At 37.4% G+C, this 15073-nt stretch overlaps 1 protein-coding gene across 1 annotated transcript in view; it reads left to right on the forward strand.

Annotated features, from left to right (window-relative positions):
• Usp14 (ubiquitin specific protease 14) overlaps positions 1–15073 on the forward strand; it is a 156219-nt gene that overhangs the window by 36567 nt on the left and 104579 nt on the right. Inside the window, exon 3 of the mRNA XM_090372138.1 lies at positions 5140–5172. Within this exon, the coding sequence (XP_090228264.1) occupies positions 5140–5172 (33 nt within the window). The remainder of the gene's footprint in view (positions 1–5139; positions 5173–15073) is intronic.

The raw sequence follows: 15073 nt of genomic DNA on the forward strand, positions 1-15073 counted from the left end.
GTTGGTCAAGACATCAAAGGCAGATATTGTTGGGATAGCAGAGACGTGGTGTCACACAGATATAAGGAAAGCAGAACTGGAATTTGGGGTGTACAATGTGTACAGAAAGGATAGACAGGATAGGAAGGGAGGAGGTGTTATGCTGTTAATTAAGAAAAATATAAAATCAAAAGAAGTGCATCCAGTTGATATAGATGAACAGTGCACTGTTCAGTCAGTTTGGTGTGACATAAGCACTGCGAAAGCAAAAATAAGAGTAGGAGTGTGTTATAGGCCTAATGACTCAAATGAGTACAATGAACAATTGTACAGAGAAATAGAGTGGGCTAGTAAATCAGAATGTCTTATAATTGGGGATTCTAACTTCCCAGATATTGACTGGAACGTGTGGGTTGGTCACTCACACACTAGTAAGACTTTTGTGGATTTATTGGATGATTGTTTTCTGCAGCAGCATGTTCGAGGGGCAACCAGAGAGGGTAATACTCTTGATCTCGTTATCAGCAGTGATCATTCGTGTATTAAGAATTTGCAGATAAAGGAACCACTAGGTGGCAGTGATCACAGTGTACTGATGTGGAATTTACTTAAATATATAATTACCATCAGGGGTAAAGGAAAGGGTTTTGCTTCCATAAAGGTGAGTACAGTGGGATCAACTGACGATGTTACCAACAATAAATTCTAAGTGGGAAGCATTCAAGGAATTAATCGTGGCTGCTACTAAAAGTTTCATACCTATTAAGAAATATTGTTCAGGGTTTAGGCCTAAATGGTTATCAAATGAACTAATGATACTCGTGATAGAGAAGAAAAATGCATGGGATGCATATAAATTATCAAGCGACTCAGAAGCCTATGGCAGATATAAGCTAGTCTGTAATCAGGTCACAAAGGAGGTTAGGCAGGCGAAGGCAGATTACGAGAAATCTTTGGCAAAAGATGCTAAGAAAAACAGCAAGGATTTCTTTGCTTATATAAACTCTAAAAGGAAGGGGATGAATCTGATTGGTCCACTTGATATCACTGGTTCGGCTGTTGATGATCCTGCACAGATAGCAAACAAATTGAATGAGTATTTTGCATCTACATTCACACATGAGGAGTTATTAAGGTTTGAAAATGGCAGAAGGTTATCAAATTGTAGCAAGGTGCTTAATGATTTTGTAATAACTGAGAGCAAAGTGGTGGAGAAATTGTTGAAGTTAAACATAAGAAAGGCACCTGGGGTGGATGGGATCTATCCAGTTATATTAAAGGAGGTGGCAAAGCAACTAAGCAAACCCTTAGCCATAATTATGAGAGCATCCTTGGACTCAGGGGAAGTCCCCAAGGACTGGAGATGTGCAAATGTATCCCCAATTCACAAAGGGAGATCGAAGGGTGACACGAGTAATTACAGACCAGTTAGTTTAACTTCTGTTCCGGTTAAAATAATGGAGTCACTGGTTCAAGGTGCATTGCAGGATCATCTAGACAAGATTGCAGCAATAATCCAGACACAGCATGGGTTTGTTAGGGAAAGTCTTGTCTGACAAATTTGATATGATATTATGATGTGGTTACAAAGGAACTGGATGCAAAAAATTATTTTGATATCATATATTTGGATTTCAGGAAAGCTTTTGACACTGTTGCGCATGGAAGACTATTGTACAAATTGGAGTAGAAAGGTATTAAGGGTAAGTTGCTACAATGGATAAAAGGATGGTTGAGTGGGAGAAGACCGAGGGTGGTAATTAATGGGTGCTGCTCTTCGTGGATTAATGTTATTAGTGGAGTCCCACAAGGTTCGGTGTTGGGTCCTCTGTTGTTTTGTGTATTTATCAATGATATTGATGGAGGTATATCAGGCTTAGTGTCGAAGTTTGCAGATGATACAAAGGTTGGCAGGGTTGTTAATGACAGTAATCACAGTGTGCTACTGCAACAGGATCTGGATAATTTGGGCAGATGGGCTAAGAAGTGGCAACTGAAGTTTAACCGTGACAAATGCAAAGTACTGCATATGGGTAGAAGTAACCCCAGAGAAACATACCAACTGTGTGGTACTACACTTAAGGTGGTAGAAAATGAGAAAGACCTGGGAGTAATTGTGCAGTCAGATATGAATTTTTCTGAGCAATGCAGACAGGCTGCCAGGGCAGGTCATGGGGTTTTGTCAATGATATATAGGAATTTTGCTAGCAGGGAAAAGGAGGTGATTGTCCCTCTGTATAAGGCAATGGTCAGGCCACGCCTTGAGTACTGCGTACAGGTCTGGAGGCCTCATTTTAGGAAGGATGTAGATTTACTTGAGTGTATACAGAGAAGGGCAACAAGATTGGTGAGGGGAATGAAGGGATGCTCTTATGAAGAGAGGCTTAAGTTCTGCAAATTGCAGTGGCTGGAGATTAGGCACCTACACAGTGATGTGATTGAGGTGTATAAGGCCTTGAATGGGTTGAGCACGCTGAAATCTGATGGGATCCTTCCACTTGTTCAGATTACGAACCTAAGGGGGCATAAATTGAAATTATGAAAGGACAGATGTAGAATAGATGTGTGGAAATTTGCCTTTAGCCAGCGGGTGGTTAATTGCTGGAACAAACTTCCGTCTGTCGTTGTGGAAGTTGATATAAATTTAAGGAGGAACTGGACAGGCATTTGGAGGGAATGGTGTTATTTATTTATTTTGTTTGGCTGATGCTGCATAAGCTCATACACTTGCTTTCTTGTATCACATGCCACTACTGCTACTACTACTAGTACCTGTGCTAGTGGCTACTGTTAATCTATTAGTCCTTGTATCCCCCCAAGCTAGCAGTTTTCCGACCCACCAAACACTGCCTTGATAGCACCAGCAAATATTCTTGCACCCTTTCTATTTAAGTGTATCCCATCCCTGTAGAAGTAGTCTCTCCTGTTAACAAGTACAGACCAGGCTGAAAAAAATTCTAACCCTTGAACCTTGCACAATCTTTCCAGGGCCGAATTGATCGACAAGGCTCTCATCATATACTCCCTCCTATCGTGTCTTGGCAGAATTGCAGACACTTTCAAATTCAACTCTAATTCACACCTTTTTTTCAACCGTGACCTGTACTTGTTAAGTAATTCTGCCTGTCTCCTACTCTTAATATCATTAGTGCCAACGTGTACAACTATATCGCCTTTTGTGCCCTTAAAAGATAATATCGGCTCTACAACGTCATCAACCTTTTCCCCTGGCAGGCATACCCTGGTCCTGGTCCACCTATCCTTTTTACAAAGGAACAGGACCAGGGTATCCCTGTTTCCCTGACAATAGAGTCACCAACAACTACTATTTCCTGTGGGACCAGCGCATTCTGCCTTGGGGGTTGCTGCTGCTGCTGTGTTACATGATGACCAAGTGCAAGCTCTGGCGTTGATGTGGGCAGCTGAGAGCTTGATGGGCCCCTCAATTTAGATCCTTTGAGGGCATCCACCCTGTCCTTCAAGCTCTCATATAGGCCCATAACAATGCTGAGTTGTCGCCTGATTTAGTTACACTCTTTGCATCGTGCACACACAAAGACATGGGGGATGTCTTCGTGCACACACAAAGGCATCCCCCATGGCAATATCATGTCCCGTACCTGATTGCTCCACAAACTTCATGCAAGCAGTGCATTTTAAAAGGCTGTGATTCAGAGGGCAACTGCCCCCCCCCCTCAGTTTTCCCCTGAGCCACAGCACTCCCATTAGCTTGAGCCTTTTGGTTTGCTGCTCTGGTCTGAGTCATGATTTCAATTTTATTTCAATTTCAGTACAAAATTATAACCCTAAACTTGTATCCCAACACAGTTATAACGCTATATATATTTTTCAGTATCGAGTATTATCTATGAGTTCTGTTTATATAACTTCTGTATCAAGTTATGTATTAATTAATTATGTTACATTTGTAATCTAAGTCGTTATATGTATTTAGTTAAAAGTGCAATTTAATTGATAATGAAGTTTAACAAAATTAATAGATTTTACTGATTAATTGACAATATTATATTATATACTGTACTATCCTAAGCTTACGCTGTCTAGTTCGGGATATAACGTTGTGTCGTATAACAATGGTGGGAAGTTACGAACGGTAAATCTATGGACACTTAAGTATTAATTAACTTCCAAATCTCACTGTCTCAATTCAGAATAAACTAAGGATCCTGACTAGGTCTATAAGCTACTTATAGAAAATAATTTGATGTAACAATTGGTCAATAAAGCGGCTAAATATGACTAAAAAACTTCTCGTTCAGCGGAGCTGCAACATGTAACACGTGGATTTGATACTCTTACCGATACTGGGAGCTAATGGGAGATAATACCTATTAGTCCCATTAGCTCCCATTATTCAAAGCTGGCAGAGTAGAGGCAGCAAGATTATATGCTAGGCTGGTCTGAATGCTTTCTAAAGCATTATGGACTGGGTTGGTAGATTGTTTAGCAGCCAACATGCAAAATCTCTTTTAAAGCTGTACTCTCAATGTAAGAAATATTGGATTGTGCCATAATGTCCATCATAACCTCGAAAGACACATTGTAAGATAAGGAGAGCTTTGTTCCGACGGGCAAACGTAGTTTCAAGCCATTTCAAATGTCCAGTGTGCAAAGCGGTGATATAACACCAAGTGATGAGAGGTACTGGTGATATAATACCAGTACTATATTGTTTTGTGTCCTGATGATTGGCCTTCTGTTATGTGGTGGGATGTCACATCTTAACCCCACCCTTTGCTTACATTGTTTGCACTTGGGTGGCCACCTCCAGCATACTAGGTATAGTAATTTTAGTTCTTATACATGGCCGATATTCTCAGGGTTACTAACAGTGTCACCAGTGTGAAGGACTAGCTGTTGCAGAATGCCTGAACTTTGCTGGAATTCTACACACTTGACCATCAGTGTTTTAGACTCCTAAGTATGTTTTTCTAAATTATTTATATTATAATTTACTATATGAAGTTTTTATGTAATCAAGTAATTTTTTTAATATTCCTTAGCTGTTTACTAATTGAAGTTATAGCAACAACTGTGTTAGTATTTTTGCCTGTATTTTGCTTTTAATTTAGTTTAGAAAGGGTCAAATTATTTGATCCCAACCTTGCTACACTAAATGTCTTATAATTACCATTTCAGGATAATGACTGGGGAACAATAAAGCTAAAAGATGTAAGTATTATTTAACTGTTTTTTCTAATTTCCTCAACAAGTTAAAAGTAGGTTTTAACTTCATCCATTGTATTATTATTATTTTTTTTTTTTTTCATATAATAAAAACTATTATAAACCAATACTATTGAAATATGTGGAGGCTGGTGTTAGGTGGGGGGATGCATCTTCCATTGGTGAAAAGTAGAGTGTTCTGTTTCTGTAATTTCTAAGATGTATAAGAAGTTCACAATTTGCTTAGGTCTCCTTGTTCCAATTGGTTTTATAAAATCTTATGTTAACATGATCTTTGAATGACATTACATAGAAATAAAACCTTGTGATAAAGATCAAAATTTGGCACTCACCTTTCATTTAATTTTTTCTGTAGTTTTTTGTTGCTCAATTACAACATAAGCCTTCCAGACTTATGCCATAATTTTTTTATCAGGCAAAGTTTTAACCAATGTATACCTGACCAGCAATATCCACTTCAGCACAGGTGTTTAGAGGCAGATACACTGCATGGGCTTTCCAGATACACTGGAAAGCCTATGCTGTAATCTTATTGCTATAATAATTTGATTTGAATAATTAATTTGATCTTTACACAACTGATGAAGTTAGAAACTTGTTAAAAAAAAAAAATCTGAAGAATTTCATTTTGTCTGTTTTTTGTTGCTCATTAACAGCATAAGCCTTTTAGGCAAGTCACCAGTATACCTGACCGGTAGAAAACATCCAATACAATGTGCAGAAATGAGTGCCATATTTTCATTTTTAACAAAAATTTTATTCACTAATAAATAAATTAATATTTATTATAGGCACTTGAGCAGTTAGATTCACTACTCCAACCAACAGAGACCAGACTAAACACAGCAGAAACCACCTTGAGAAAAGTTGCACTCTGCTTTGAAAAGAATGATCATTCCATTCAAATCAGCAAAGCCAAATAAGAAAGTAGAGGTTTGCTCTTTCAGAGCAGATTATTTACAGAAGATTGTGGCCATATTACATGATTCTGACACACAGCATGCTAGGAAAGAAGACCCACCTAACACACCAAAGAAGAGAATAAAGAAGAAACAGAAAAGAATTAATGATGGCAAGCAAAATAGATGAACATGTTCATGGGCATGCCAACCCAGATTGTGAATTTGGGGTGGTTTGCCTATGTATGTGTTCAGGCAGATTAACCCTACTTTTTTATTTTTTGGGAGCATTAAAACTCACTAGGAATGTTTCCAACTTGCTCCATTGTCAGTGGCAAATGCCTGAAGGCAAGGATCACTGGCAACTTTTCTTCTGGCAAGTTGTCAGTGATCCTTGTTGGCTTCTGACCTTTCCAAAAACAACCCCCCCCCCAAAAGCTTCCTTCCCTCAGCTATCATAGCAAGGGTGCATAAGTATATGTGTGCTTTGAGGGCCTGTGACTGCTAAATATAGTGCTGTTTCTTGTATTCTCTCCATCTTTTGAAATCCTCTGACCATGTGGTCATCTCGGAGTATAAACAGAAAATTTATTTTTAATCAGAAGGCCCCAACAGATTTCTCTACAATATGGGACATGCTGGAAAACTCTAGAGACAGAAAATATTTCCTGACATACTTTTTACAGATGTCAAAGGTAGTCTGACATCCAAACTTCACCAAACTCACTTCGTGAGCCAAAAGGCCCTATTGCCTAATCAGGACACCATGAACCTGGCCAAACAGTCCACCATCTTAAGGGGAATTTTTACATCCATTCTTCCCCTGTAGCCTTTTAACCTTGAATTTCTGATATTGGCAAACTTTGTGGATTAAGTATTTCCTTACTTTGTGGAGTAAGTATTTTGAAATTGTTTATAAAGGAAAACTTTGTATATAAATGCTTTAAAATATTAATGTGTCCTTATTTTGACTTTATTTCTAGCACTAGAGTAAAATTATTGTCAAAAATCAAATAAGAAATTTAAAAAATTCATAAGAATATTTGTAAATAAAAAATATCCTCTACATCTGTTTATATATTAACTGATTTTGTTTTATGAAATTCTTGTTCTGAAATGCATAGAAATCACTTTTGGCTTTTTGGGGCAACGGATGCTATTTTCTCTGATTTTCAAAGCTATTTTCATGCTGCTGCTATCTATTATAAACTGTGCAGTTAGTTGGGGAAAAAAAAACACAGATGAGAGATGGCAGTATGCACTAGAAAAATTTAATGAAATTAAAGACAATTTATACATTAACAGATATACTGTTTGAAGCAACCTTCAAAACATAGAAGGCACCTCCGTAGCCAGGTAGGAAGGAGCAGCAGTGCGTAGCACACGCTTCTTGATTAGACCGGGGTTCGAGCCCGTCACCACCAAATACGGAGGATGCGGAAAGGTCAGGGAATGACCACCGCATATCCCAGAGCAATATGGCCTTAGTTGCTAATGCTCCTAAAAACCAAATAACTAACTAACAAAACATAGAAGCAACCTTCAAAACATAATCTATGTGTGCATTATTGAAGGTGTTAAGAAGCAAATTACTGTTTATTTATTATGTGTATTTATTTCTCATATATATTTCTTATAATTGTTGAATGTGATAATAATTGTGTATCTAACATGTTAGAGGGACTGCACATTTATACCCTGTATGATTGCAACATAGCATTTCTGTTACATGCCTGTAAACCAGAGGTTTCCAAAGTTTCTCGGTTCATGGTGCCCTTAGTGTTCCAGTAATTTTGTCATGGCACCCTAGGTCAAAAGAAATACTTAACACAGTGGTTTTCGACCATTTAGTAATCTGATTGTGCGTGCATGCGTGCGTGCATGTGCAAGTGTAATATTAAAAAAAAGTTATATGATAGTTATTATAATAATATAATTATAAACAAAATTAAAATTCATAATGCAAATTATATATACTTATATAATAATTTTATTCTTTATATAGAGGTACTAAATAAACATCAATTATATATAACCACAAAATTAAAAAGATACGGTACAATGGATACCGTATACCTTTTTATAATATTTTTTTGATAGTATGAACCAGAGCTGTAATGCTCAATATGTCTGTTGATATCAATATTTGTAAAATAATAAGAGAGGTTTGCCTCAGTGTAGTGTGTGGAGCACTTCCGTATGATACTGTCCAGCAATTGGGGTGAAAAAATTACAAATCTTGCATTACAGTGGGGAATAGACTAATTGGAACTCGGTTGAGCACAGTTAAAGGATTGGAGAGCAGTTGAACACAATCAGAGGTCGGTCTAATGCAATTGAAGATAGATTGATTGAGGGAAGTTTGGCGGAGAAATGCAAAGAACGATTTTCCTTCCTGAAGCTGACAGACCTTTTCGGCCATATGTCGTGGTCGCAGGAGTGAGGGTTGCCGGATGGGGGTGGGCATGACACTTGAATGGGGATTGTTTGTCTTTGCGCATGCGCGTGGAAGCCCAAGAATCGTAGATTGGAGGTGGCCAGCAAACATTGAGAGTTCTCATGTGGTTTGGTTTCGACAATTTCTGCAATTAGTGGTCTGGTATAGTTGCGTTGGACACTGGGTATTTTGGCCTCGTTAAATAGAATGGTATGTTTTTCATTGATGGCATGAGGGGCTGGTTCTGGCGCTGCTGAGCGAGAGGCATGTATTGGGGCCGCGTGTTGATTTGCACGAGGATTCAGAGCGGGGCGTGTGGAGCCTTGGTGCAACGGGTTGCGGTCCCCACGGGGGGGGGGGGTTGTATGCCGGGTCATTTGTTTGTGTTGTGAACGGGGAAGGGACTGAGCGATTTTTCAGTGTAGTGTGTGGTTTCCGTATGGCTGCAATGTTAAATTCGGTATCTTTAAAAAATCTGTTAAGATAATAGATCTGTTATCTTTAATCAATTTCTAAATGCCTATAAATATTCAATGACGGAATCTGCTTTGGCCTCAGAGATACAAATATTAACCAGCAGATTCTTAAACAGTGGTTATCCCCTTGCTACGATAAACCGAATTTGGGTACAAGCTAGGGATAGGATAAAAAATACTACACCAACCAACAATCATAATATTAAAAAATACTTTATTTCTGTCCCATATGTTGAACAGTGGCACAAACAGCTTGACAGATTTTTTAAAGATACCGAATTTTAATATTGTGGCCGGGCCAATGCGGAAACTGCACACTGTGCTGCGGGGTCGCTCAGTCCTTTTCTTGTTCGCAGCACAAGTGAATGACCTGGTGTACAAAGTTTCTTGTGGGGATTGCAACTTGTTGTGCCAGGGCTCTGCGCGTTTTGCTCTGGATTTTCGTGTGAATCGGCACGTGGCCTTGGTTCGTGCTTTTTGTTCAGCAGCGTCAGAATTGGCCTTACATGTCGTCAATGAAAAACATACTTTTTTTTGTTTAACGAGGCCAAGATGCCTGGTGTCCAACGTAATTGTGCCAGACTGTTGGTTGCAGAAGTTGTCGAGATTGAATTGCATGAGAGTTCTTTTGATGTTCGCTGGCCATTTCTAGTCTCCAACTTGTGGGCTTTTGTGCGCACGTGTGAAGACAGATGGTCCCTGTTTGGGTGTCATGCTCGCCCCTATTCGGCGATTTTCATTCCTGTGGTCGCGGCATACTGTTGAAAAGCACTGTCAGCTTCAGGAAGGAGAATCGTTTGTTGTGTTTTTTTGTTGAATTTCTTTTAATTGATTTGTTTTTGATTGCATTGGATTAATTTCTAGTTGTGTTCAATTGTTTTTTGATTTTTTAATTGTGTTCAATTGGGTTTTGATTAGTTTTATGTTTTTTGCTGTAATGTGGGATTTGTGATTTTTTTCGTTTTAGTTGCTGGGGGGTGTCATACGGAGGTGTTCTGCGTGTTGTATTGAGGTGAACTTCTCTTATTATTTTACAAAATAATAAGAGAATAATAATAAATTTATAATGAAATAAATATATAAATTTCAAAAAAATAATAATAATAATAAGTTTAAGTAACTTAATCCAAAATTACATGGCACTCCAGTAATATTGTTGCGGCACCCTGGCTAAAAACCGCTGCTGTAAACTTTCAGAAATTGGGAACCACAAAAATTTTTAATAAAGATTAAGAAGTGGAGGATCTGTAGTAAAAGTACAGTGGTACACTTGGTAGTAAATACTATTGGAACATTCATTGTTTTGTAATTTAATTTCTTTCTCTCTCTCTCTCATGCAAACAATGTATATTGTATGAAAAAGGCTGTTTAAGCATGGGTAATGCATCTCCCATGAGAGGCATGCATACTACCCAGGTAGTATGCATGCATCGTTTTATTATATCTCTATTATTGTGAATACCTTCATAATGAGTTGCATAGGTATTGCATAATAAAATGATGCATGCATACTACCTGGGTAGTAGAAATGATGGAGATGCATTACCCATGCTTAAACAGTCTTTTTCATACGCTTTGACATTTCGTCAAGAAATATTTAGATTAAACCATTCACACCATCAAGCATCTCTCATATTGTGGAGTTATACTTCATAACTGGGTTGTCACTATTGCAACAGGGTACCTGCCCACCCCACCGATGATGAAGCCAACCAGCTTCAAAACAGTACCATCTGGGTGGTGGTGGTGCCCATATGAGAATAAGTAACAGTAGTTTTTTCTACCAGCTAAACGTTACTTATTCGAAGTAGTGCAATACCCAGGCAACTCGTGAAGGTATTCACAATATGAGATATAATAAAACGATGCATGCATAAACAGCCTTTTTCATACTCTTTGACATTTTTTCAAGAAATATATTATAATATATATTATTCTAAATATTTGAGAATATATTATAATATATTATAATATTATTATTATTCTAAATATTATTCTAAATATAATATTATTATTATATTTAGAATAATAATATTATATTTATTATTCTAAATTAATAAATTCTTATTAATAATAATAAGAATTCTAAATATTTGAGAATATATTATAATATATATTATTCTAAATATATCATTTGAGTCAATCTGTTCATACGAATAGGATGATTCAAATTATCACTGAGAACTGTGAATAGAAGGGATATCGTGTATATGCAAAAATATTTCTATGTAGATATTCGCACATTGAGTTGTTCATCATATGCAGTCAACTTAATGGAGACTTAATACAAGCAGATTCATGGTTTCTTGTGTCTTTGAATTTTTGTTCATAGCAATTTGTTGTGATATTATTCAGAACAATGTGTGGGTTAATCCACACAATTACACTATGATATTAAGACTGGTTTGTTTTTGGCATTGCATTATGGAACCTTTGCCAAATCCTTGTTTTCGTGCACTGGGAACTAGGACTTGTTCTCCATACAAGAGACTAAGAATAAAAATACAGTATATAGACAGTTATATTTAGTATTTTTGTAAAAATATACAAATGAGTGAGAACTATCTATATATTGTATTTTTGTCCCTTGTTTCGTATATGGACTATCAGGCATACAAACAAGGAATTGGCAAAAGCACTGTAATGTGATGGTAAAAACAAACCAATTTTATCATAGTACAGGTGACCCCCGCTTAACGCTGATAGTTCGTTCCGGGAAAACAGAGCGCTAAGTGAATCCGCGCTAAGCGAGCGCCATATTCCCATAAGGTAACATATGTATTTGTGAGTTGCGGTCTATTCCATAGGATATTTTCTAATCAATAATAAATGGTAGTGAAAATATGCACCAATATCGATTAAAAATACTTAATATTCAAAATTTTGTACATATAAAATATTCTACATTATATACACATATAATTATGAGGTAATTAACTTACGAAAATCATGAATTTATTAATTCGATGGCCCTGTGCTCTCGAGTTTTCGTATCTTTGGACTGAAAAATGAGTAGATTTTGGGTTGTGCTTTGGCCTTCTTCCTCTCATTGTACAACAACATGTAGGGATTCATTTCTTTCTTCAAATTTCTTATTACCTTGGCACTTCGTTCCATGTCAGGGTCGTTCTCCCGGAAATAATCACACATTTTTTCGAAGTGTTCAAAAGCTTCACTAAGTCCTTTTGCAGTCAGCGACTTCATCGGTTCTTCATCTATAGTATCTTGATCATCATCTCCCTCAATAGCAAGCTCTTGTTCTTTTAAAATTTCCATTAGTTCTTCATTAGAGAGGCCATCCCTGTCGTTGTCGATCATCTCTTGTACGATGTCTTCGTTAATTTCGTGTAATCCTGCTTCTTTTCCGAGCTCAACAATTTGTGTTTTAACATTTTCAACGGAATCATCAGGTTCCTGGGAATGCTTTATGCAATTTTTCCAAACTTTCCTCCACACTCCATTCATGGTTTTCTGAGTCACTTCATCCCAGGCACTTGAAATGTTGTAGATGGCGGTTTTAATGTTATAGGATTTCCAAAACTCCTTTAAACTCGGTACATTTTCAGTGTTGATGGCTTTAATAGCTTGGGAAAAGGTGTTCCTTATGTAGTAGAGCTGCTGGAACGAGTACAGAGAAGAGCAACAAGATTAGTGAATGGAACAAAGGGGTGCTCTTACGAAGAAAGGCTTAAGTTTTGCAAATTACAGTGTCTGGAGACTAGGCACCAGCGAGGTGATCTGATAGAGGTGTATAAAGCCTTGAATGGTTTAAGCATGCTCAATGCTGATGGGATTCTTCCTCTAGCTCAGAAAAATCACCTGAGAGGGCATAAATTCAAATTGAGGAAAGACAGATGTAGGACAGATGTGCGGAAATTTGCCTTTAGCCAGCGGGTGGTTGGTTGGTGGAACAGACTGCCATCCCTTGTGGTGGAGGTTGATAGCCTAAATAAGTTTAAGGCTCAGCTGGACAGGTATTTTGAACGAACAGAGGGGTGAAGTGGAAGTGGGTTTTTTTTTTTTTTTTTGGCTGATGCTGCATAAGCTTGCTTTCTTGCATCAAATGCCTCTACTAATGCTAATGCTAGTACGCTTTAAATGTGGCAATTACTCTTTGGTCCATTGGTTGGATCAGAGACGTAGTGTTTGGAGGCATGTAAAAAACTTTTATGTGATTGTTCAAGTCTTCTAAGCTCTCTTTGCTTGGGTGTCCTGGCGCATTGTCCATGATTAGAATAGCTTTATAACCAATGTTATTTTTTGCACAATATTTTTCCACTGCAGGACAGAAGAACTCAGCATACCAATCAATGAAAAGCGGTCTGGTTACCCAAGCTTTTTTATTAGCCTTCCAGATGACAGGTAGGTTTGATTTAGCTAAACCTTTAAGAGCCCTTGGATTTTCGGAATGGTAAACTAAAAGGGGTTTTAATTTAAAATCCCCCGCAGCGTTACCACCCAACAACAAAGTTAACCGATCCTTCGCCGCTTTGAAGCCTGGCATGTTTTTTTCTTCTTTCGATATGAAACTTCTTTTAGGCATACGTTTCCAAAAAAGACCTGTTTCATCTATGTTAAAAACTTGTTGAGCAGTATAACATCCCTCTTCAATAATTTTAACAAATTCTTTTTTGAAAGTTTCGGCTCCTTGTTGATCTGCACTTGCAGCTTCTCCCTGTATTGCTACATTGTGCAGGTTATAGCGCTTTCTAAATCTATCAAACCAGCCCTTACTAGCGTTAAATGGTTCCACATTTTTTTCGGGGTGAGCTTCCTTTAAATCTTCATATAGGCTCTTCGCTTTTTCTTTAATAATAATTGAACTTAACGGAATTCTACGTTGAATGTTGTCTTCAATAAAATTATGTAGAAGTTTCTCCATTTCAATCATGATAGCCGGCCTAGCCCTGGTCAATTTAGTTGCCTGCAGGGGAACAGCAGTTTTTCCAGCTGCTAAAATTGATTCTTTATTTTTTATGATTGTTCTTACAGTTGAACCTGCCAGTCCTAAATTATTGCACACATCCACTTGTCTTTGACCGGAATCAATTCTCTTCAAAACGTCTAATTTAATTTTCAAACTCAATGTTTTTCTTACCTTTCCAATCTTTGCACCGCGTCCAGACATTGTTGCTTTTTCATTCTTATCCGCCATAACTCTCTGCAAATGTAACTTCGTTGCACTGATTGTGATACGATGTTCGAGTACAGTAAACTGTCTGTATGTATGCACTGAATGATATCTAGAATTCCTCTGGCAAGTGAGCTGAAGACGGTGACAAATGTTTTATTTATCTGAAAAGTTCGATTTTACCGTGCAGTAAAATCAAATGGTTGTTTATTGCACGAAAATACTGTAATAAATTATGGTGTGAGTCATGGAGAATGTTTATGGAATTTCCAAAACAGTAAAACAAACAAATTTTATGTACTTCGGGTGACCACAAGGTCAGAGGAGTTCAGAAGACAAGAGAATACTGTACAAGAAACAGCACCGCATTTAGCACTCATGGGATTGATTGTGTGCAAAACATTTCGCAAGTTATAGTTCCCACAGTAAAACAAAAGAAGAGATAGGGAGTAAATCTATTTTTAGTATCTTTCTATTACATGTCAGAACAGAAAATGCAGACTTCGTAACAGCATATGACACTGGATGGTAAATTTTTTCAGCTGGTGTACTAAAAACGAATTTCTCCCTTGAAACTATCCACACCAAGAAAATAGAGCATATTGAAAGTTTCAATTTTGTACATAGAGTAGAAATTATAAAAATAATTACTGTAGTTAATTTCATGGTGACTATTTTCTCCTTTTGCCAAAAAAAAAAAAAAAAAAGGCTCAAAACAGACTGGACTGAAGACGGATTTGCCAAAAATTCAATCTGTATGCTAGTAAAATAGCGTTATAGTGAGTTTTGACAGCGTTATAGTCAGATACGGGTTATAATATAAGAACAGCGTTATAGCGAATCAGCGTAAAGCGAACCGCGTTATAACGGGGGCCTGCTGTATTGTAATTGTGTGTATGTAATTCACTTCTCCCAAATTTATTATTGATGTTCTGATTATTAA

Source organism: Mastigoproctus giganteus, chromosome 4 (assembly GCF_048544385.1).
Source record: "Mastigoproctus giganteus isolate SK-2022 chromosome 4, ASM4854438v1, whole genome shotgun sequence".
NCBI lineage: Eukaryota > Metazoa > Arthropoda > Arachnida > Uropygi > Thelyphonidae > Mastigoproctus > Mastigoproctus giganteus.